The sequence below is a fragment of the Vulpes vulpes genome, chromosome 3 (genome assembly GCF_048418805.1).
Source record: "Vulpes vulpes isolate BD-2025 chromosome 3, VulVul3, whole genome shotgun sequence".
NCBI lineage: Eukaryota > Metazoa > Chordata > Mammalia > Carnivora > Canidae > Vulpes > Vulpes vulpes.
In genome coordinates this window covers 134,401,826-134,427,509 of record NC_132782.1, presented here as the reverse complement: position 1 = coordinate 134,427,509, position 25,684 = coordinate 134,401,826, and the positions used below count along the sequence as shown (strand labels likewise).

At 32.9% G+C, this 25,684-nt stretch overlaps 1 protein-coding gene across 2 annotated transcripts in view; it reads left to right on the top strand.

Moving 5' to 3' along the window:
• PKN2 (protein kinase N2) overlaps positions 1 to 25,390 on the top strand; it is a 132,175-nt gene extending 106,785 nt beyond the window's left edge. The window contains exons 9-22 of one of the 2 annotated variants that reach the window (XM_026004831.2): positions 1,731 to 1,874; positions 2,171 to 2,246; positions 3,041 to 3,215; positions 3,453 to 3,579; positions 4,063 to 4,193; positions 4,276 to 4,351; positions 4,429 to 4,520; positions 10,957 to 11,133; positions 14,476 to 14,538; positions 15,468 to 15,544; positions 19,035 to 19,177; positions 22,361 to 22,468; positions 22,681 to 22,761; positions 22,847 to 25,390. In XM_026004831.2, the coding sequence (XP_025860616.2) occupies positions 1,731 to 1,874; positions 2,171 to 2,246; positions 3,041 to 3,215; positions 3,453 to 3,579; positions 4,063 to 4,193; positions 4,276 to 4,351; positions 4,429 to 4,520; positions 10,957 to 11,133; positions 14,476 to 14,538; positions 15,468 to 15,544; positions 19,035 to 19,177; positions 22,361 to 22,468; positions 22,681 to 22,761; positions 22,847 to 23,050 (1,674 nt within the window). In that variant the 3' untranslated portion in view covers positions 23,051 to 25,390. The remainder of the gene's footprint in view (positions 1 to 1,730; positions 1,875 to 2,170; positions 2,247 to 3,040; positions 3,216 to 3,452; positions 3,580 to 4,062; positions 4,194 to 4,275; positions 4,352 to 4,428; positions 4,521 to 10,956; positions 11,134 to 14,475; positions 14,539 to 15,467; positions 15,545 to 19,034; positions 19,178 to 22,360; positions 22,469 to 22,680; positions 22,762 to 22,846) is intronic. The other variant, XM_026004832.2, reaches the window with a different exon arrangement.
• Positions 25,391 to 25,684: the final 294 nt, after the last annotated feature.

The following is a 25,684-nucleotide window of genomic DNA, read 5'->3' as shown; positions in this document are numbered from 1 at the left end:
AAAGCTAGCCTCCCATCTCAAATGTTAGCTCTTTTCTAACACCCTTCAGTTTAAGACATTGAGTGAAGTAAAAGCAGAAACAGGAATGAGTCAATATGTTTTATCGGAGTTGCTAGAATAAATACACATGAAGTGACTTCTCAGTCAGAAAAAGATACAATCTTAACTTTGTGTTAAGTGTTGGCAGTGCCTAAAGTATAAGAACTTCTAACAAATACTAATTCCATCCCCAGTGTCTATACCCCTTGCGTCTGTCTGCCTAAGCTATCACAGGTCTTCCTTCCTGACATTAGAATAAACAAGAGAAAATATACCTCTCCTCTAGTCTGAAACAGTGTAAATTACCAGTCCCTGATTCAGTTATTCTTCTGGTTTATTTCCTAAAATAAATTCCCAAAATACTTAAACCTTTGATTTGAATAGATGCCATTTGCTGATCTTTAAAGAATTATACTCTACTTAAACTTTTGTGACAAATACTCTCATAGTAATTCTATTTCAGAGAGAAGAAATGAAGGAGGTAGGCAGCCCTGGGTTCACATACTGCCACAGATAGCTTTTTCTGATTAGTTAAGAGACCTTCTAGTCCAGTGTGTCTTGACTCATTTTTTTTTTCATGTTCTGTTTTTTATAAGTGTTTTTTTGTGTGTGTGTTTATTTGCATCAATTCATTTTATTTAAAGTAAAAAGATTTGTTATTGGGTATACTATATAATAGTCATAAGTTCCTAAATTGGAAGTTCTTATATAAAAGAAGTAACTCTTACTTTGTTGAGCCTAAGGGGTGGAAATGTTTAGCTCTTCTTGTGGATGGTCTGTGAAATCCTGAAAAACAAAGTAATGGAGAAGTCTAGTGCTCTCTAATTAAAATGTATGTAAATTATAACATATATGTAGAGGTCAGTTTATGGCTTGACCCCCACCCAGTTTATAAACTGTGTTTAATTGATAAAACTTTATGTTTTTCCACATAAACATTATTTTTAATGATTACAGAGTATCTCTCATATGGGTATGGTATTATATACTTGTCTCTAGTTTCTGGATGTTCAGGTTGTTGCCAATTTGCTACCTTTTGCGGGGCAGAGGGTGGGGTTATAGTAAGTGGACATCTTTTTTTTTTTTTTTTTTTTTTAAACAAACTTAGTCTGAATTTTCCTTTCTCACCTGCACAGGCCCCTGCTATCACTAGTCCTGTTACCTGGTGGTACTCTTTTGAAGATTAAAGGACCTAATATTTTTAAAGTGCTTAGCACAATGTGTGGCACACTGTAATTACAGAATAAATACTATCTGCAGACCTCTGACTCAAGTTGGGACAAGGAATTAAGACAGTTTTGAAATGGGTTCTTTGAAGAGAGCACTGAGGTCTTTCAGTAGTAGCACAGTAATGATACCAAGAGGAAAAGGAAAATCAGAAAGACTGAAGCAATGGCATTGAGAAGAGTTTCTGTGGTCATACATCTGTATTGGTTGTTCCTAGTTGTGTATACTTTATAAAAAAGGAATATCTTAGCTGGAGACTGTTGGAATGTAAATTTCTTCCTTAGAGTTAAAATATAAGTTTATTAATATATAGTAGAGAAACATTACAAAGCATTCTTTAAAATAGTGTGACTTTTGTGTGTGTTATCTTTGTTTATTTGTATTTTATATTTTTTGTGATCTTTTATTCAAGTGTGTGTCCAATGATGTCTTCTGTTTTCTTTATTTTTTTTTAATTATCCTAGTCACGTGAACTGGAAATTTCAGTTTATTGGCGTGATTGGCGATCTCTGTGTGCTGTAAAATTTCTGAGGTTAGAAGATTTTTTAGACAACCAACGGCATGGCATGTGTCTCTATTTGGAACCACAGGGTACTTTATTTGCAGAGGTAATAAATGTATTTTATTAAATATGCATTACTATAATTGAAATTATATATGTAGGCAGCATGATGTAGAATGGAAAGAGTATTAGGCTGAACAACAGACAACTTGAATTCTTTTCCCAGCTCCACTACTGCATAGGTATTACCTTAAGATAAATCATTTATCCTCTATAGGTCTGTTTTCTCACCTAGAAAATGAGAAGTTGGGCTTAAATTATATCTATATCTTAAGTTTCCAAATTTCATGAACCATAAATCCAAAGCTATACTCATGTCAAATTGAATTTTCTTCCCTGCAGGTTACCTTTTTTAATCCAGTTATTGAAAGAAGACCCAAACTTCAAAGACAAAAGAAAATTTTTTCAAAACAACAAGGTAGTTACTAAGGAATCAAATACAGTGTCTTTTAGTGTATTCTTATACATGGGAAATCTGCATTTAAAAGTGATACCCATCTTTGTTTTTTTGTTTTCCTTTTATTCATTCATTTCTAACTTTTTTTATTAAGGAACATTTCAAACGTATCCAAAAGTAGAGAGATTAGTACCATGTTCCATCACTTAGCCTCAACAACAGTTCATGGCTGATTTTATCTATATCCCATCCATATATACCTCAGATTACATGAAGCAGATGTGTATACTGGTTATACTGGTTAATCCATATACTGGTTAATCCATAAGTATTAAAGTTAGTATCTCTAACTTTTTTTTTTAAGATTTTATTCCTTTATTTGAGACAGAGCATGTGAGAGTGCACGAGGTGGGGAGAGGCAAAGGGAGAGGGAGAAGCAGAGTCCCCACTGAGCAGGATGCTCCATGTGGGGCTTGATCCCAGGATCCCGGAGATCAGGACCCAAGCTGAAAGCAGATGCTCAACCTATTGAACCACCCCATTCTTTTTTTTTTTTTTAAGAGAATTATTTCTTAAACTTTAGCCGCATATCATTGTTAGACTTAAAAAAACTAACAGTGTCTACTTATTTATTTTTAAAACTATATTCACTATTTTGCACTAGCCTTTAATAACAAATAGTTAAGAACTTGTAAGTGGCAAATTTTATTTGTTCTTAATAAATTATAAACCAATGAATGTGGATTTTTAAATTATGGCTTTTCGTAACATATAAAAATTACTTATTCTATTTTCTTTATTCACAATATCCACAGGTAAAACATTTCTCAGAGCTCCTCAAATGAATATTAATATTGCCACTTGGGGAAGGCTAGTAAGAAGAGCTATTCCTACAGTAAATCATTCTGGCACCTTCAGCCCTCAAGCTCCTGTGCCTACTACAGTGCCAGTGGTTGATGTACGCATCCCTGAACTAGCACCTCCAGCTAGGTATGTGTCTAAGATTTTTAGCCATCGTTCTTATGAAATAGTTATTGTAACATTCATATATACTGATGACAATGAGTCTATTAAAAGTCTGATTTTTTCCAAGTAGTATTTTGAAATTAATGTTCTGCTTACTTTAAAAAAAGTGTAAAAGATAAAATTGTTTGCTTTACTTTCAAAGCTATTTAGAATATATACTTTTGATTACTGTTTTTGGTGAATTACTTTATCTTTTGTAAGTGATTCTACAGTAACCAAGTTGGACTTTGATCTCGAACCTGAACCTCCTCCGGCCCCACCACGGGATTCTTCCCTTGGAGAAATAGATGAATCTGCTAAATTAAGAGATTTAGATACACCAGCACAGGTAAGGCATTTTAAACCTTGTATAATTCCTTTTACCAAATGAATTATTGATAAAAGCATCATACTGAATGAGATGTACCTTTCCATTAATTAAAAAATTGTGTGAACTGTGTTTTTATGTTTCTTGTGAGTGAAACATAAAACCTCTGGATGCTCATGGGCCAGTACAGATAGAATAGGCTGCTGAAGCTAAAATCACAGGAACATGGTTGATATTAGATGATATATTGCTTCAAAAACTCTATCTTGTAACTTGGTTAACATGATTTCTAAATATTCATTGAAGATGACAGTAATGTGTTCATTTTTCAAGTATTTTAGATAAGTGTAATATAGAATAATAACTAAGAATAAATATCCATTTTCTGAATTTTACATTCTTGCTAATATTTGTATTAGCTTTTGACATTTTTAAACTTTATCTTTACCAAATAATTCATTTCTCAATATTTCTATAATTAAATAAGTATGTAATATTTTATAGGATTCAGAAACGGTTTTTGATATTGAGAATGACAGAAATAGTATACTTCCGAAATCTCCATCTGAATATGAACCTAATATTCCTCAACCAGGCCTAGGATACAGTGGTATTCGAGAACTTGAGGATAGAAGGTAAAGAATATATATACAGCTTTGCTACTACATGTTGTAACCCATGGTTTTGCCTTATTTTTAATTGACGTACTGTTTTCAGATCTCAACAGATGTTTCAGTTTAATCTACAAGACTTCAGATGTTGTGCTGTCTTGGGTAGAGGACATTTTGGAAAGGTAATCTCTTAAATTTTCTTGGATTGACTACAAAGTAATAACTCAAATAGAAAATACTTATTTTAATCTCATTTCAGGTGCTTTTAGCTGAATATAAACACACAAACGAGATGTTTGCTATAAAAGCTTTAAAGAAAGGAGACATTGTGGCTCGAGATGAAGTAGACAGGTTAGTTTTTTTTTCTGAAGTTCTAACTTAAGATCATGAAAATTGACGTATATATTGGAACAGCAAAACTTTCCATTTCCATAATATGTGGAGAAACTAAATTAATGTAGCTATACTTGATGTAAGGTAGGCATTAATTATTGTTTTTTCTTTCTAGCCAACTTCTTATGAAGGTTTATTGGTTAGTGGCTACCAAGGAAAGATGATGAAATATTTAAGTTAATTGTATTAATTTTTTTATACTTGGAGATGGTAAAGTGTTTATATGGAATAGGAACTGTTACTCATCTGTGGTTGGGGGAGACTATTTCCCATTTCATATTACAGAAGTAATACAATGTCATTTACAGGTAATCTGCACTCAACTTGAATGGTTAATACATTCTGCTTTTTAAAATGCACCAAATCTATTTTTTCTTTCATTTTTCTTAGTGATATTTTTTGACCAGAGCATCTTACCTGTCTAGGTTTAATAAATATAAATTGATATGGATACATCATTATATGCAATTTTAAAAATGCAGGGATTTGGGGGACAATATTATAATTAGGTTAGAGAATATCTTTAAAAAGACTATCTTAATAAGATGATTAAATATAAAATTATTGTATAACAAGTGACATATATGACAGAGACTTTCATTTGGTATTTATAAGCAGTATTTGTTTTAAACCACTTGAAAGCATCAGTTGATATTAATAAAAGACAGCTCTATCTATGAAAAGAGCCTAAGACTATGAAAAGACTGGCTTCTCTATTTGTGGTTGTTCCTTAATTAATGCTTTGACCCCAGGGCAATTCACTGAACATCTTTGAACCTCCGTTAACCTGCATATTTTTAAAATATATATTTTTGGTAATCCTCACCTTAATGAATTGTATTAAGTGCTACACGCATACACACACACACCCCAAATTGCTATTTTACTTTTAATGTTTTTTTTCCCATCACATGGGAAATTCTTTCTTTCCTTTTTTTTTTTTTAGGTATTTATTTATTTGAGAGGTTGAGAGTGCATGCACACAGGCTGAGGAAGGGCAGAGTAGACTCTGTGTTCAGCACAGAACCCATTGTGGGGCTTGATTTCACGACCCTGAGATCATGACCTGAGCTGACATCAATAGTCTGATGCTCAAACTCTGCCACCCAGGCACCCCAGGAAGTTCTTAGAATTAGGATAGATTTTGAAAACAAAGAGAGTTTTTTATGTTAAAAAAAAAAATTCCTTTTTGGTTTGCCTATTTTTTACCTGTTTTCCATATCCCTCAATTACATCAAAATAAACTATTTCTTGATATGTAAAACTACCCAGAGAGGATTTCGTTGAATATTTATACAATATTCTGTGCACCATATGATGTGTACAGAACTGTATTTTTATTTTACTGAAGTAGTTGGTTAGGGCAAACCTTTAATCACACTGTCAGTATGTTTATAACTGCAATAATAGTAGGATCAAATATTTTTCTTTTATGGAAGAATGTTTGCTTTATTCCAGATCCGTGAATGGTAAATTCATTTTTTCCCAAAAACAATAGTAAGCTGGTACTACCTCTGTTAATCTTGGTGGTTTATATAGCTTCCTGCTGCATTGTTACTACTTTGAGCCAAGTCTTTATAGAACACTTTCTAATTAAATCTAGACAGAATAACATTAATATTACTAATACTGAAGAATGTCCAGATCAGAGGATGGAGCTCTAGCCAGAACCTAGGCTATTACCCTTACTGAAAATTAATCCAGCCTTGGTGAAAAGTTGATAAATGATCCTTACTAACTTCAGTTATAAATCCACATATAACATGGAAGTAAAATAATCTTCAGTAGGACTGGTACAAAATAGAGAAATAGAAAATCTGTAGTGAGAAATAAAACTCACTGTTAGAAGAAATTTGAAGAAGGCAGCAAAAAGGAGTAATCAGAAGAAAGCAAGAAAAGAAAAGAAAACTAAAAAATAGATTAACATATTTTGAAAAGTAATATTTAAAAGATTTTATTTATTTATTCATAAATAAGACACAGAGAGAGAAACAGGCTTTGGCAGAGAGAGACGCAGGCAGAAACAGAGGCTTAGGCAGAGAGAGAGGCTTAGGCAGAGAGAGATGCAGGCTCCCTCCTGGGAGCCTGATATGGGACTTGATCCCAGGACCCCCAGGATCATGACCTGAGCCAAAGGCAGACACTCAGCCACTGAGCCCCACCCTATTTTTTTTTTTAATGTTTCCAAAATATTTAATGACAGTTTCCTTTCTAAGTTTTCTTTCTCTAGTCTGGATTTTATTATTTAGCTTAGAAAACTGCCTATTTTTTTTTTTAACAGATCATAGAAAATCCAAATCAACCTCTTTTTAAAATGAAAATTATGGACTAACTCCAAAGTAATAAGATTCATGTACAAAGATTGCATTCCCCACCTACCATTAGTAGAAAATTCTCTGTGAGTCCTGTCTATGCCTAGTCCTGAGTAAGAATGTTACATTCATGTCCCTGTAGTGCCTCTTCACTCAGCTTTCTTTTTTTACCAGTTTATAATTCAAGTCAAGAGAATATTAATTATATTGGTTGGAAGTATATTCTTGCAGTCATAGAACAAAAGCACAGCTGACCAGACATTATATATTGGGGCATCTAGATGGGTCAGTTAGTTAAGTGTCTGACTTTGGCTCAGGTCATGATCTCAGGGTCCTGCAATCAAGTCCCTAGTAGGGCTCCATACTCAGCGGAGAGTCTGCTTCTCCCTCTCCCCTTGCCTCTTCTGCTCATGCTCTCTCTCAAATAAATAAATAAATAAATAAATAAATAAATAAATAAATAAATAAATAAAATCTTTAAATATAAAGAAATAAATGTTTATGTATAAATTATACATTTATTTCTTTATATTTAAAAATCTATGTATGCATATAAAATATATACGAATATGATTCAACCTAAGACCTTAATCTTACTAACAATGTTGTTTTCCATTGACCAAAATAACTATTTATACAAGTTTTTAAGTTCCTGGCATGTCTAATAATGTACTGAACTCTGAAGGAAGTGCACAAAAAATGTTAGGATAGAACTAGTCAGGGACACCTGGGTGGCTCAGCAGTTGAGTCCCTGCCTTTGGCCCAGGGTGTGATCCTGGAGTCACGGGATTGAGTCCCACATCGGGCTCCCTGCATGAAGCCTGCTTCTCCCTCTGCCTATGTCTCTGCCTCTCTCTCTGTGTCTCTCATGAATAAATAAATAAAATCTTAAAAAAAAAAAAAAAGATAGAACTAGTCAGGGAAATAAGATATAAATACATTAGTTATGTAAATAAAAGAGGCTAGCTATGTTTGAGTTTAAACAGTACAGATAGTAGTAGCTCAGAGAAAGGGAAACATGGTGTGCTGATGGATTTAGGTAAAAGATTGGATTTGTGCTGTTCTTTGGCAGATAGAAGAGGCTTGGGAATATGGAAAAAGGTTAAGTGACAATTTAGAGGGAAATGTTCTGGACAGAATGAATAAAATTTGAAGTTTTGAATAAGGTTGGATTGTTCCATGAACTTTTAAGATACAATTTAGATAAGGTTGGGAAAAGTTAGACTCTTACAGAGTAGCTTTTTGGTGTACTGTAAAATGCTTAAAATTATTGTGACAATTTTGGCTCCTTATAGACCTAACAGTCTTGTGACATCTATCTAACAAGTCCTCATCAGTATTACTAGTCCTCATCAAAGCATTCCTATGAATGGCATTAAAGCCATTTTTTTTAAAAAGATTTATTTATTTATTTATGATAGACATAGAGAGAGAGAAAGAGAGAGGCAGAGACACAGGAGGAGGGAGAAGCAGGCTCCATGCTGGGAGCCCGACGTGGGACTCGATCCCGGGACTCCAGGATCGCGCCCTGGGCCAAAGGCAGGCGCCAAACCGCTGAGCCACCCAGGGATCCCGGTATTAAAGCCATTTTAAGAGGCATTCTGATCGGTGATGGTCCCTCTTTTACATCATTTACATGTTCAACAGAGGTTTAATCTAATACCCATCAATGAAAATTAGTGATTCACCCATAGTAAATTAGTAATTCACCCATAAATAAAAACCATATAGACAGTGAAGAGGCTATGTTTGTTATCTGCTTGAGCCCAAACATCTTGTCATTTTGTTTTTATTTTGTCTGAATATCTTATCTATAGTACCCCAAATTTAGATTGATTTCATGAATCCATTGCTTTAGAAGCCATGTTATCAATCTTAAATTGGACACTATTTTCTGATATATTTAAGTGGTGATGAAAATCAGAGCTATTAACTTGTTCTATGAATTTATTTCTAATAATGACTCACTTTGTAACAACACTTAGAAATCTTTCCAAATATATGTAGACATAACCCTAAAGCTTTAAAACAATTATAATAGGGCTTTCTGTTTCTGAGTATGTATAAACTTATAAGTAGGTTGTATGAAATCAGAGAGAGGCTAAGAGTTTGTCTAGAACATGACCTTATTAAGTGGGGTTTAAACACTATTTCGTAATAGCTGCATTTACTGTCAGTATTTAAAACTGAATAGATGTTTTGGTTCATAGTCCAGAAGACTATGCTATTAACATGAATGCTATTAATATAGCATTAAAAATTCCATGCATTAAAAAAAAAAAACATTCCATGCATCTTCTACATAATGGGCATGCTCTTAAATGTTTTCAAAATTATATAAATTGTTTTGAGTCATACCAGTGTAGTCTGGATACCCAAATAAAGGCTTTTCCTTTAAAATTACCTTTTAAAAAAATAACTCCTTCTTAAAAGGTTCAAAAGAAAGAAGAATGGATCTACCACCCCCGAATATTAGCATTTTTGACATTTTAAAACTAACAGTAACAACAAAAATCTAAGCAATCTTCTAATTTTAAAAATACAGGCATTGTTAATGCTTTTAAACCAAGTGCCTATTTATATTAGAAACATAACCTAATTGTTAATAAAATGTATATTAATATCTTCATTTTGATTAGGTGCTTAAAGTATGTTAATTCCAACTTGTAATTGAATAATATCTGGGGCCTGAATGTCTCAGTTGGTTGTGTCCAACTCTTGGTTTCAGCTCAGGTCATGATCTGAGGGTCATGAGATTAAGCTTTGCATTAGGCTCTGCAGTTAGCTCAAAATCTGTTTGGGATTTCTCACTCTCCCACCCTTTCTGCACACTTGCTCACTCTCAAGTAAAAAAAACTTTTAAAAAAATAAATAATATTTGATCTGATTTTATTTTATGTTGAGTGTTACAGTCAATTTGATTACTAAATATTTTCAAGGAAAGGAAGAATAGTATTTTTTGCTATTTAGACATATTAATGTTCCAGAGTCTGTAAGGTTAACCATTGTTCTTTGTAGCAGCTTGTAAGAGTCATAAGCTGCTACAAAGGCAAAATCTGTGAGCTATAGATTTTACAAGTTAGATCATTCTCAAGAAGCTTCCTTGAAACATGTTGGTAGAATTCTCCATATAGCCTCTTTTTCAGTCACCCTTCTAAATTTAAATTTTATGCAACATATCTTTATCTCTCAAATTCATATTTTATATGAAAAAATATTTGAATACTTTAGCCTATGAATTATACATACAGTCCTTGAAATTACCTTCATCACAAATTTTATATTTTTAGAATTATTCTTGAAGCCCCTGGGTGGCTTAGTTGGTTGAGCATCCCACTCTAGATTTTGGCTCAGATCACGATCTCAGGGTCCTGGGATTGAGCCCCAGGGGCTCCCTGCTTAGTGAAGAGTCTGCTTCTCTCCTTGTTCAGCCCCTCCCCCATGCACATGTGGCATGTGCTTTACTCTCTTCCTCTCTATAAAATAAACCTTAAAAAATTTTATTTTAGTTATTCTTTATTCTTACTGATTCCTGATAAATGTTCACAATTAACCTCTAAGTAAGACTTTTTATTTTTTATATATTTATTTATTTATTTATTTTTAAGTAAGACTTTTTAAATTAACTATGACCACTAGCCCTGTAGGCTCTACTCTATCAATGTGAACTCTAATCTTTATGTCATGCTAATCATATATTTTAGTTTTCATTCATATATTTCAATTAAAGGAGCACCTGGGTGGCTTAATAGTTGAGCGTCTGCCTTTCGTTCAGGTCCTGATCCCAGGGTTCTGGCATTGAGTCCCGCATCAGGCTCCCCATGGGGGGCTTGCCTCTCCCTCTGTTTGTGTCTCTCATGAATAAATAAAATATAAATAAATATATAGATATATTTCAATTAAAGTTATGTATATCAAGTAGACCAAATTTTTTAAAGCAGAACTAAGGCACATTTTATGGTTTTAAAGTTATAATAGGTAAGAGCTTTGCTTATTTTAGAGTTCACTAATTTAAAGAATGTTATTTCCAACTAGAACTTTTTTTGAAAAACCTATTGATTTTTAAATATTTTCTCTTACAGCCTGATGTGTGAAAAAAGAATTTTTGAAACTGTGAATAGTGTAAGACATCCCTTTTTGGTGAACCTTTTTGCATGTTTCCAAACCAAAGAGCATGTTTGCTTTGTAATGGAATATGCTGCCGGTGGGGACCTAATGATGCACATTCATACTGATGTCTTTTCTGAACCAAGAGCTGTGTGAGTATGCTTTAGACATTTCTCTTGAGTTTTTTTCATGACAGATTTTATGCCGGGAAGGAAAAAACTCTGAATTTATTTTCTTTCCAAATGGAAAATATATTTTTGCAAAGAATATGAGAACTTCCCTCACTTGCCTTTTTGCCATATATAAATGTATATGTTTTACTGTTTTCCATGTTGAAAATTTTATGGATTACCCTAAATCATACTTGATAATTTAGATACACAATTTAGTAAAATTTCTTCCAGTTTTTCTATTGTATTTTCTTCCTAGGGAATGCCATCTAGAACCATGGCTTTAAATACTAATTATACTCAAAGTATATTGTTAAGTGAAAAAAGAAAGTAAAAAGGAGTCTCCTGTGTATTTGTATGAAATATTTATATTTGCATTTTAAAGGGTAATAAATTAAAAGGTATATAGTAAGTACTTGTTTGCATGTGCTTATGATATTTCTGAAAGGACATAAAAGAAACTTTTATGTATATTGCGTCCAGTGAAAGATATAGAAAGCAAACTTTTCACTCTGTTTTTAAAGTTTTTGAATTCAATATTATATGAAGGTTTTGCTTTTTGAAATGCATAAAATAAGTAATAGGAGATACTTGAGATTAAATATATCTTCCCCCCCTACTATTATCCAACACAGTTTAATAGCTCTTCAAGTAGTTGAAGCTAGGACTTGAATATGGGAAAGTGCTCTGAATAGACATACACACTGTATATGCTGATGTTTACCAACTTTCTATCTTCAGCCCTGACTTCTTACCTATCTTCCAACTCTAATAGCATTCAGCACCAACTTGACTTTTCCATACATATGGCTAATAAGTATTTCTCTTTGCACGCTGAATTCCTGATTTTTCCCATTTCCCCCCAACCTTACCCACCACTCCCAGGCCTGCTACTCTTCTAATCTTCCCCTTCTTCATAAATGGCAGCACAAGTTGTTCAAACTAAAATATAGGGAGTCATTTTTTTAAGGTTTTATTTGAATTACAGTTAGTTAACATATAGTGTTATATTATGCTTCAGGTGTATACTATAGTAATTCATACATCACCCAGTCCTCATCACAGGTGCCCTCCTTAGTCACCATCACCTATCTAACCTATCCCTCCACCCACCTCTCCTCTGGTAGCCATCAGTGTGTTCTTTATAGATAAGAGTCTTGTTTCTTGAATTGAGTCACTTTTTTTTTTTTGAAGGAGTCACTCATGATCCTCTTTCCCTCACATAAAACATCTAAATTATTAGTGGGTCTGATCAACCTACTTTCAAAACATCTCAAATCATAAACCATTAATAAAACTTTACTGGGTATATTCTTGATTCATCACCTGTCTATATTCTGACAACTGACATTTGTGTAACATTTTCACTTTCACTCCTTTATTTGATTCTCAACATGATGATTAGAAGTATAGAGAGCAAATAGGAGTACTCTTGTACCTTCACATTTCAGATGAAGAAATAGAGGGATTAGTTCTGATGGTTAGTGAAGCTTTCAAAAAGAAGACAAAAGCCAGAAAGTAGAAGTCTTTACTGAATATTTAAGAATTAAAAGCAGAGCATCTCGACTATATCTAGCCTGTGCTAACTGAACATGGAAATCTGTTTTTATTTTGCTATGCTCTGCCCTTTTTAAAAGAAATTTAAAATTCAGTTCTATCTTAAGGAACTTTGTTTATGCTGCAAATACAGGTCATATACAAACAAAACTGTTAAGCCCAATTGAATACAAGAATAAATTGCTATATTGTAATACTTCAAATCTGAAATACTTCCCCTCGTATAAGATCCCATTAGATTAGATCAGATCTCACCTCAAATGCTATTTCTTTGAAATGCTTTCCTGAGTACCATATCAAAAATACCACTACATGATTAATGTCCAAATCAGATCAGTCCTATTCTATTTTCTATTTTATTATCTCCATCTCACTTTATTTCTACCTGGAATTATCTGTTTATTTTTTATGTGTTTATTGCCTGTCTCCCCCTCACTCAAAGGGAGGATAATGTCTATTCTGTGTATTAGTGGGACACCTAGAAGTGTGGTTGGCACATACTAGGTGATGAGTGAATTTTTATTGATCAAGGCTGTAGTATCAAAAATAGTTTGTTTCCTAGCTGTGCACCATTAGACAAATGAGTTACTCTCTGAAAGCTTCATTTTCTGCTTTTGTAAAAGATTTAAGGGCTTGATTTGAAGGTTAAATAGGCTGATAAGTGAAAATACCCAACATAGTACCTGACACATGGTATAGTAAGCATTCAGGGAAATATTTATTTTAAACAACATACCCATTATTTGTTGAGTATCATTTGGGCAGTTTGTTTGCAAAAAATGAAATAAAAGATAAATCAAGATATTTTTATAATTGCTATAATATTGTTTTGTCACCAAAATAAGTTTGCTAAAAACTTAAGTGTTAAAATAACTACCTTGGGACACCTGGGTGGCTCAGTGTTTGAGCTCCTGCCTTCAGCTCAGGGCGTGATCCCAGGGTCCTGGGTCAAGTACCCCATCAGGCTCCCAACCCTCTGCCTATGTCTCTGCCTCTATCTCTGTGTCTATAATGAATAAATAAATAAAATCTTTAAAAAGAAAAAAAAAACTACCTTAAGCAATTTTAGATTCACATCTGTTTTAATGGACTTCAGCTAAATTCTTTAAACTTCCAACAAATAATTTTAAGAGCTAATGTATAATTATTTCTAAATATTTGCATTTTTAAATTCTCCCAAATTATGGTCCCATTTTTTGTAAATATGATCATTCTCTGATTTAAATTGTGTGTTTCTCTATTGCTAAGAAAAGAAATTTCAGTATCCATAATATGACATTCAGGGGTCCTTCACAACGTTATCCCAGGGTATCTTTTCAACCTTGTCTTCCACTTCTTTCCCATTCTTACTTCAGCCACAACAAACTTGTTATTGATTGTCAAACGTTATCCGTTTTACATCTCTTTTGCTTTCCCTCTTAGCGAATAAATGCGCTGTATTTAAGCAGTTCTACCTTTCACACTGTCCTCGTGCCCTTAATGTAGATTGCAATTTCTCAGGATCAAATGTCTACTCTAAGGATTTTAGTGACACCACCCCTAGGCAAAGTTAATAGCTTCCTTTGTAGAAATCCTATTTTTCTTACTTTTTAATTTTACCCCTGATATTTAGTATACATCTTACTGTGTCTAGCACATAGTAAGGACTAAATAAATATTGGTGAAATTAATTAACTACAGAATTCTGCTTTGAAGCATAAAAGTATAAGCTGGGATTCGAGAGCAGTGGAATTTATTAAATTTCTTTTGATTTATTTCTTCAAACAGGTTCTATGCTGCATGTGTAGTTCTTGGGTTGCAGTATTTACATGAACACAAAATTGTTTATAGGTGAGTAAAGTTTTGATACTTTCTAATGGCTTACCTTGGTGTGAATTTGAGTTAAAAATAATTTAAGAAGGATATTTTGTGTTTAATCAGCTTTTTAATTTTCTCTTTCAAATGATAAGTGACCTCCAGAAATGTTAGGTTCCAATTTTCAAAGAAATAGTTAACACAGTAATTATATGATGAACCTCTTTGTTCTTGTTCTTCTGCGTATTACCTAACTAAAAATTGTAAGTTGACCTATGACAAATTCACCAACAGTATTCATTCTGGTGATTATTTTATGTTCAACTGATCTACTGCAAAAAACTTTGATAGACCAATTCTACTCAAAATTTGTCCATGATAAAATAAGTAGCTTGTGTCTGAGTATAAAATATCTTCCTTAAGTATTGCTCTGAACTAAATACTGTACTTGGTGACATACCTGATATATGTATTAGTGGAAGTTCCTTATCAGGTTGCTAGTAACTATTTGTTACTAGCCCAGTAGCCAAGCAATGGACTACATGTCAAATAGTATTGCTCTGGATTAGACAAATTCAGGAAGGCCATGGCGTAAGAATTAGAAAACTAAAAACATTAGTTTATTCAAACTTCTAACAATATTTTCAAGGTAAGGGTTTCCTCATGGTCCTAGTTTACTTAAAGGATAAGATATTTTTGACTTTTAAATCTTTTAGTATAGATAGATAGCTTTCTCTTTACTTTGCATTATTCTCTTAGAAGGTTAAACCAGCCCTCTTGATACTTTATTAAAAGTGTTAGCTTGAGTTTTTTCCTATGAGTGGTGTGTTAGCAAACTTCAAACTTAGTCTAAGTCAGATTTATCACAAATAACAAATTAATAGAACCAGAGTTAAAAATGCTTGAACTCCTTTTATGTTTTAAAATACATTTTCATTTTGCTTTTTTTTTTTAATCCTGAACAGAGATTTGAAATTGGATAACTTATTGCTAGATACAGAGGGCTTTGTGAAAATTGCTGATTTTGGTCTTTGCAAAGAAGGTAATTGGAGTTCCTTTTCTAATAGATTACTATCCCTTGTACTTTGGTACTTTCCAAGTTTGTCTATGAAAAGTAAAATATTTCTAACTTTAATTGATTCTTTACTAAGATGTTATGGACTGTGTAACTTGATTATCACATAATTAAAAATTTTTTTGGATACGAAATAAGGTTAGGTTTTCAGAAATCATAGTATAAAACCTAAGATCCTCTTTGTATGATTAATGATTCTGTCACTACTCTGAAAAAACATTGGTTAAGTACCAAATTTTTTACTTTTCCGAGACTATACAGAGTACATTACATAGGCCTAATAACTTTTCTCCAGCTTCTTAAAACTTAAAATGTTTTTAAATAGGAAGAAAATACACATATATTTCAGAATCCTTTCTCCATATTCAAAAGTGAATAAATAAATAAACTGGGGAAATGTGAATCAGAGGTGGGAAAAGTGTAAAGACTGTAGGCTTAGGAACAGACAGCTCTAGGTTTGAATCCTGGCTTTGCCTCTTACTGTGTTTTGGGATGAATTACTTTGGAACCTCGTTCAGTTTGTGTCCTCAGATATAAAATGAATATAATTCTTCTTGTTTAAGAGTATTTTGAGAATTGGAGATACGTGGCATATAGTAAATAGGTACTCACATCTTGACATTTAATACATTGCATTGTAGTGAACATTGTTTATGTCTCCCTTCTACACTGGGTAGCTTCTTGTTTCTTACTCAGCTTTGTTTCCATAGTGCATATATAACATAGTATTTGACACATCTTAAGTATTCAGTGAATGTTTGATTAATATAAGTAATTGGGTGAATGAATGAGTGAACTTTGTAAATATATTTCCATCAGTTACCCACCAACCTCTTAATCTGAATCCAGTAATACTTATTTCTCTTACTGGATTTCCTTGTATTGAACACTGTTGATATAAATGCTTTTGTTCCCCAGAGTTTGTCCTTAGCCTATTGCTCTTCACTGCTAGTTTTTAACTACAGGCAATATGCTAATAATTACCAGATCCATTATTCCTTTCCTAACATATATATTCAACTATCTACTTGACAGCTTTGGTCAGTAGTTATCTCTAACACTATACAAACCAAAATCATTTCTTTTTTTCAAATAGTCTAGTTTGTAGTTGATGGTGCCACAGTCTACTCAGGCTCCCAACTTGAAAATGTGTTATTATCTTGGATTCTGTTCTCTTCACTTTTCCACATCAAATTAATGGCCAAACTGTGCTGACATCTGCCTTCTTAATATTTCTTAAATTTTTCATTTCCCCTTTACTATTGCCAGCTATCATCTTGTTTGACAAAACTAATAGCCTCTTTGCCTTTCCTCTCTCTAGATTTTTTTTTCTGCTTCAAATCAACCTGTCATGTAGTTGCTAAAATGGAAAAAGGGCCCATGTAAATAAAAATCCGACCATCGGGATCCCTGGGTGGCTCAGCAGTTGAGTGCCTGCCTTCGGCCCAGGGTGTGATCCTGGAGTCCTGGGATCGAGTCCCACATCAGGCTCCCTGCATGGAGCCTGCTTCTCCCTCCGCCTGTGTCTCTGCCTCTATCTCTCTGTCTCTTTTTCCCTTTGTTCATTTGTTTTGTTTCTTAAATTCCACACGAGTGAAACCTTATGTATTTGTCTCTCTCTGACTTATTTCAATTAGCATTATACTCTCTAGCTCCATCCATGTTATTACAAATAGCAAGATTTCATTCCTTTTTATGACTAAATAATATTCTGTATTGTGTGTGTGTGTGTGTGTACACATCTTCTTTATCCATTTATCTATCAATGGACACTTGGGCTACGTCCATATTTTGAATATTATAAATAAACATAGGGGTTCATATATCCTTTTAAATTGTTTGAGTGTTTTTATATTCTCTGGGCAAATATCCAGTAGTGTGATTACTGGATCATAAGGTAGTTCTATTTTTAATTTTTTGGAGAACCTCCATACTGTTTTCCACAGTGGCTGCACCAATTTACATTCCCACCAACAGTGCATAAGGGTTCTTTTTTCTCCAGATTCTCGCCAACACTTGTTTCTTGTGTTTTTTAATTTAGCCATTCTGATAGGTGTGAGGTGGTATCTCAATGTGGTTTTGATTTGTTTTTTCCCTGATGATGAGTGATGTTGAGCCTCTTTTCATGTGTCTATTAGTCATCTGTATGTCTTCTTTGTAGAAATATCTATTCATGTCTTCTGCCCATCTTTTAATTGGATTATTTGTTTTTCAGGTATTGAGTTGTATCAGTTCTTTATATATTTTGTTTGCTAACCCTTTATCAGATTGTCCTTTGCAAATATCTTCTCCCATTCAATAGTCTGTCTTATACTTTGGTTTATTGTTTCCTTCACCGTATAGAAGTTTTTATTTTAATGTAGTCCCAATAGTTTACACTTGCTTTTTTTATTTTTTTAAAGATTTTACTTATTTATTTATTTATTCCTGAGAGACACAGAGAGAGAGGCCAGAGACACAGGCAGAGGGAGAAGCAGGCTCCATGCAGGGAGCATGATGCAGGACTGGATCCCAGGACCCTGGGATCACAACCTGAGCCAAAGGCAGACGCTCAACCACTGAGCCACCCAGGTGCCCCTACACTTGCTTTTATTTCCCTTGTCTCAGACGTATGTAGAAAGACTTTGCTATGGCCGTTATCAGAGAACTTACTGCCTGTGCTCTCTTCTAGGATTTTTATAATTTCAGGTTTCACATTTAGGTCTTTAATCCATTTTGAGTTTATTGTATGATGTAAGAAAGTGGTCCGGTTTCATTCTTTTGCATGTAGCTGACCAGTTTTCCCAGCACCATTTGTTGAAGAGACTTTCTTTTTCCCATTGCATATTCTTGCCTCTTTTCTTGAAGATTAATTGGCCATATAATTGTGGGTTTGTTTCTGGGGCTTTCTACCTGTTCCATTGATCTGTGTGTTTGTTTTTGTGCCAGTACTATAATGTTTTGATTACTATAGCTTTGTAGTATTACTTGAAATCTGGAATTGTGATACCTCTAGTTTTGTTTTTCTTTTTCAAGGTTGTTTTGATGGCTAACTCCTAGTTATCCAAGGATTTGCTTTTCTGGTATTTTCTATACCAAATGTTATTTTTGTAATGAACCAAATAAAATATTTGAAAGACTGAATTTGAAAGATAATAGAAATTGAAGCTAAAAATCAGTTTTTTGTTATAACTTCTTAGCATCACTTCTAAAGTAATGACAAGAAAGAGAAAATAAGTAAAATGAAATATAAAAATTTTATTTATTTTTACCTATTAATTAAATAGTAGAGTTAAGTATTGCACAGTTTTTTCTACACCAGTCCTAACATTTTCTTTAGAAGTCTGATATATCTTGAGTTTGGTCACCATACACAAATGTGGAAATTTAATTTTGTTTCCTAAGGATATAGTCTGATGTTTTATCTATCATCTAGGTTTTTTCTTTGCTAACAAATACTTAAATTTTACCTTTTCAGGAATGGGATATGGAGATAGAACAAGCACATTTTGTGGCACTCCTGAATTTCTTGCCCCAGAAGTATTAACAGAAACATCCTATACAAGGGCTGTAGATTGGTGGGGACTTGGTGTTCTTATATATGAAATGCTCGTTGGTGAGGTAAGCAGTATAAAATAGATGAGAGAGAAATGAGGAAAGATGACTGAAAGAACAAAAGATGTCATTTATAAGTGACTTAATAATGTCTCCCGCATAAGTAGAACTTAAATTTTATACACATTTATAATATACTAATAATTGCCTATGATTCTATCTTGTACTCTATACCTCTATACCTGTAACAAAAAGTCAGCTGTGTGTTGATCAAAATACATATTATCTTCAAAAACAGTACCTCAGAGTTAAAAAGATTAACATTTTTCCCCTCCTTTTTTTTTTTTAGATTAACTTAAATTTCTTGGGGGGAGGGGGCACCTATGTGGCTCAGTCGATTAAGTGTCTGACTCTTGGTTTCAGCTTAGGTCAAGATCTCCATCATGAAATCAAATTCTGCATCCAGCTCCTTGCTCAGCATGGAGTCTGCATAAGATTCTCTCCCTCTCCTTCTGTTCCCCCACACACACCCACTCATGCATGTGTTCTCTCTCTCTCTCTCTCTCTGAAAAAATTAATTTATGGAGATAGCTTAGTTTTACACAGAAATTGTCACTCCTTAGGAAATGGTGAGTTATATCTAATAAAGCAGCAAGAATTGGCTAGTCTATTTTGTTATAAATTGTTGGAAATGATAGAGTAGAATTGGGAAAGGGTAAATATTTAGACAAGTCATTGAAAACTGCTTAGAGGAGCTTACTGATTTGGGGTTATAAAAAATGAGGTTGGTTCATTGTTTTTGCAGGTTTCCCAGTACCAGCAATCTTCTTGGAACATTCTAAGCATGAATAAATTAGTAGCTGAATAAATGATTGACCAAATTATTGAATGTCAGAAATTTCCAAAGTATTACTCTGTATTATCATTTAATGATATTTCTTCCAGACAAAGGATTTTGATCCATCCAAACTATAGCCCTTTTGGTATGTCAAATTGGAGTGGATACTTAGAAGAGGAAAAGAAATAGCTAATTAAAATGTTTACCATGTGCCAGGCACTATATTTATTTACTTTACAAATATTAGCTCATTTAGCTTTTCAGCAAACTTTAACAAGCTCAATACTAGTCTTAGGCCCATTTTAAGGTATATAAATGGAGGCACAAAGAAGTTAATAACGTGCTTGAAGTCACAGAGCTCTCGTGTGATGGAGCTGGGATTTTTAAGGCTCTCTGTTTTAAGAACCTCTCTAAACCATTATGCTTTGCTACCTCAGAGTGTGGAATTAAGTTACCAAAAATTATATGCTTGCTTAAAATTTATTCCACATATTAGAGCTGATAGGCAAAAAATGTGAGTTTATTATAAAATACTACAGAATTAAGAACCAGTTGATTCTATCTCCTCCTGTCCTAAAATGACTAGAAAACTTTGCAATGGACAAATGAAGCTCCTGTTCTATATTTTTTTAAAAGAGCCTCTAATTGATTAACCTCCTAATTACAAGAATATAAAAGACAAGGGATTCAGCTCTTCCATCACAAATTTTTATTGCAATATCCATTCTCTTTAGCACCTTTGTAAGAGGATAGTTGGGATAAGAACTGAACTTAAAACTTAACCATCATACTTTATAATTTTTTTTATACTTTATAATTTTATAGCATTGGTAAAATTTTAGCAGTAACTACTAACTGTGATAAAAGGTTTGGCTAAAGTTTATATCTAATTTCTCTATTATTACAAATTGAAAACTCACTGGATATATCATACATTTTCAAATTTGTTTTTGAAATTTGTATTTATGTTTCTTTGGGTTTTGAGAACTAGAAAGACTCCAGGAATAAACTAACATACTAGGTCCTCTTTCCCAGTGCCAAATGAGAATGAAAGTATCAGAGAAGTTTAAAGTAAGCTTAGATACTGAACAGACCATTGCATTCTTTTTATATTTGCTTAAAACACATTTGTTAGCATTCTGTTGTTAGTTCTACTAGCTTATAATCGATTTGCAGAAACAAGGAATTTTAACACCTTAATGAATATGTGGGTATATCTTCACTATTCAAGGATTTGTATTTTTTAAATACAAAATTGATCAGAGAGACCAATGCTTTGTGTTACCACTTGAAATTCTGAATTTTCCTCTAATTTGCAGCTGTCTCAATCCCAGAAAGAAATTATATTATCCCACATAGTAGATATTTCATTTATCTATTTGATTTATCTATTCTGAGTGAGTGAATGAACAAATTAAGGTTATGATCATTGAAAAGTTTGAAATTAAAAAAAAAATGAAAAGTTTGAAATTTCCTTAGATAAGAGCAATAAAATTGGCAGCTCAGCTTTAGGAAGTTGGGTTCTAAATTCATTTTCATAGATTCAGATCAAAGATCTTTCTCTTTCCAGTAGTATTGCTTTCTCTTTGGTCCTTAATCATTAATAACAGGAAGTAAGCCTGTAAAGAAGAAGTAAATCTAAGTCATCTCAGATTGTGAGGTAATAAGCCATATTTCATAGCCACATTTCAACATGGTTTAGCTTGTCCCTTTGTGCATCAAATTGTTATACTGAATGTAATTTAACTACTTTTTTATGACTTAGGGTCATTACTTTAAACTCTGCTTCCTGAGATACCCTAAGACTGGTTGTATATCAGGCTTAAGTCTAAAAAGCCTAATGTATGCTTATGAGTGTAATTTCGTTGGCATTTGCTTCTTAGTGCAGTCATTATATCTTTAAATCTCCTATTGTGTTTTGCTAATTAATTTGTTATTGACTGTGACATTCAAAGCACATCCATATTAAATGTATTCCCACAAACTCTCTGCTTCTATGGTAACACTTATTACTGTATTTACCCATTTCCTTCTGTCTTTCCACAAGATTGAGCTTCTTGAGGAACATGTCGATTATCTAAATAATTTTCACTATCTAGTAGCACTCAAAATATTGACTGTTAGGCCAGATACATGAATGAAATAAAATAGAATGGAATTAAATGAAAGATTGTATTAGTAATATAACCAAATTTGCTATTAAGGTCTGGGAAATAAAGTTGAAGAAGATTTCAATGAGACTATGTGATGTATCATCTGGGTAATAGATCTATTGTGTATTTTTTCTGACTTCTTGTAGTCTTTGTTTGGTATTTTGGTATTTCCTCACTACCTGGTTCTTAGCTGTACTTTGGATGAGTGATAAGATTTTTTGAAATTCATTTTGACTTACTCAAAGATATTTCTTCTAGTCTCCCTTTCCTGGAGATGATGAAGAGGAGGTTTTTGACAGTATTGTAAATGATGAAGTAAGGTACCCAAGGTTCTTATCTACAGAAGCCATATCAATAATGAGAAGGGTAAGAATTAATGATTTATAAACTATTTAAATTTCTTATATTGAAGGACATTTCTCAATTAGAATTTTAGAAGGTTTTTATTTTTCACTTCATACATGTTACATAGTTTAGACAAACACATAAGAAAAAAACAAAGTCTTTGTAGGTTATGAGAATCTTTATCAACGAAGTCACTGGTTTTATTTTAACTTTTATACTTTATGTTGTATTAGCTATTAAGAAGAAATCCTGAGCGGCGCCTTGGAGCTGGTGAGAAGGATGCAGAGGATGTAAAAAAGCACCCATTTTTCCGGGTAAGTGTGAAAGTTTAAAATTTTTTGTGAAACTAGCAATTAGATATAGGAAACTAAACTGGTTATTTTATATTTTGCAATCTAGCTAATTGATTGGAGTGCTCTCATGGACAAAAAAGTCAAGCCACCGTTTGTACCTACCATTAGAGGACGAGAAGATGTTAGTAATTTTGATGATGAATTTACCTCAGAGGCACCTATTCTGACTCCACCTCGAGAACCAAGGATACTTTCAGAAGAGGAGCAAGAAATGTTCAGAGATTTTGACTACATTGCTGATTGGTGTTAAGTTCCTAGACACTGTGAAACCAAGCACACTAACTCACAAGAAGACCTCTTAACAATAGCAACCCTTCATTTGCTGTCTGTGCCACCAGTAGCTTCTGAGTTTTTTGTTTAAACACATGAAGATATCTTTAAAAGTACTATTCTAAAACCTTCTTGAAAGTGGTTTCTTAATGTATTTTCAACGTAAATCTGAGCACTGGAAACAGTTTCATGGAGTTTAAGTGGAATGAACATCGGCCATGAAAACCTATCACAAATGAATACTTTTGGATCAATAGTCTATTTTTTAAAGAAAGAAAAAAAACAACCACTTTTCCACAGTCCCTATCTATTCCTTATGCCTGCCTTAAGTGGAAGGAAGATTAATCATTTCATGTCATTTAGCTATATTTTACAAAAAAGAACAAAAAGGGCTTGGGATGCTGTTATTATTCACACATAGTAATTGTTAGAATAAGGCAAATGCTCTTATTTTTTTAATGAAATTACTGTAATATCAAAAAAATGTAGTGGTAGTTTGTGCTCCTTTTTTGGCTTTTAAAAAAAACAACTTGATATCTTGTTTTATAAATTTTCTATATTTATTAGGAGAAAATTTTTATTGCCTTATCTTTCCAACCATGTAATAGAGCCTCATAGCTTTCCAACAGAGCTACTTGCCAAACAATTTTTTGTTTATTAAACCATGTTGAAACAGGAACAACTAAAACATCAGCATTTACTTAAAATTTTACGAATGAGGACTTCTGATTAGCCTGAACCAAGATACTGTATTACCTATATGCATTCCCAAAGTCTAGACAGTTAATATGTTCAATCATACCTTCTTCCAAAATCAGTGAACTAATTACTCCTTTTTTGATACTCATTGTACATTTACCAACCCAATTTATCTGTTATGTCTACTGTAGAAGGGAACTATATCTGTTAAAACATAGGGATTATCATTGTATACATGCTGTGAACATGTATATGTGCAAGTTGTAATGTATTCTGTGTTGTAGGTTTATTATTTAATTTCACCCCTTCATCACTTTTGTACAGTGGCCAAGCAGACACCTCAAACTCCAGCATTTACGTTAAGTGCATTTGTACATTTTAGGCTACTGGATCCAGATTTTATATTGGCAGTTACTGAGGGCAAAAGCAATATATTGTAACAGAATGTATAAATATTTTTGATAAAACAGTCTATATTTTATAAAAACTATTATAACACTAAAGCTGTACCTCAAAAGTCTCAAAAATAATTTGATCAAATTCCTTTTACAACTTTTCAGAGGATCCATTTGTGGCTTTTTTTTAATGCTCTTATAGGAAAGTCTTTTGGCAAGCCATGACTCTTCCACTTGCCTGGAGTTTTTTTGGTTTTTTCTTTTTTGTTAGTTTTTTCATTCTTTTCCTCCTAGTCTATGACCTCACTGTTTTTCCTTAGTTCAATAATAACATCTTTGATTCCATGCTCAGCATGTTAGGATCATCATATCTCAGGAATAGCAAGTTGTTAACTAACCATACTGAATTAACCATTTAATCACAGTGATCTCATGTCTTAAAAATTATTCAAATTTAAATTCTATGAGAAACATAAAAGCACATTGATTTATAAAAGATTTATAAATATTTCAGTCTTGCTAGGGTGTGTTGGCATATTTTTGTGTACTCTGAGAACAATTAAAATTGTTCAGAGATAATTCATATTTCCATCCAAATTGATTATTACCCAAGATTCTTTGGGGAAATCTTAGAGAAAGAGGGAAGGATATGTTATTTAAAGTTATTTTAAAATGCCAGTTAACTTACTTGTTAAAGGACAGTAGAGGATCTTATCTTAATTGGCGAATTTACAGTGTTAACACATTTAAAAAACACTAAATACTTTTGAGGTACAGTCTGCTCACCTTTTCTGGTTCTCAAATATGCATAGAAAGCAATGTCTAAAATAGGCTTTTAGCATTAAAAACTGACATAGCATTTTGTAACTACACAGTGTACAGAAATTTTTAATTAAAGTCAATCACTAAAAAGATTAGAGGGCAGGGTATATCACACAATTAAGCTGAAGAAAGCACTAATATTTTCTGTAGTTTTTAAAATATATATATATATTTTAGTCAGATTTAAAAATTTTAAACTCTATAGAGTGTAAATATATTTTGCTATTACTGTATGTGTAAGTGACTGCTCAAGCACTTTGTAAGGAAATTATTAGTATATTTTAGAATGGTACACTATGCATTCAAATGAAATGTGCCTTTATGTCATTCTAAGAAAAAGTGTTTTGCAGTCATAAATTACCACAAATGCACAAATTAAAGTTTAAATAGATTATAATTTGTAACTTTGGTTTTTAAGTATTATTTCCTTTTGGAAACTTCCTGTTGGTCAAAATATGTCTTAGCTCAACTATACTCAGGATCTCAAAGACTAACTGCTTAGCTTTCTTGCAAGTGCTTTTTGTCTTGGTAGGGCAAAATCTGATTCAGAGCAAATTGTTCACTTCACTGTTAGTAATGGGGAAAATTTGCATTCTACTTCTGTAAGATCAATAATGTCTTTTATTCAGTGGATATTATAGGATATCTTCAGTGTGCTACACACTGAGGATAGAAAGGTGAAAAAAGATCAAAGACTT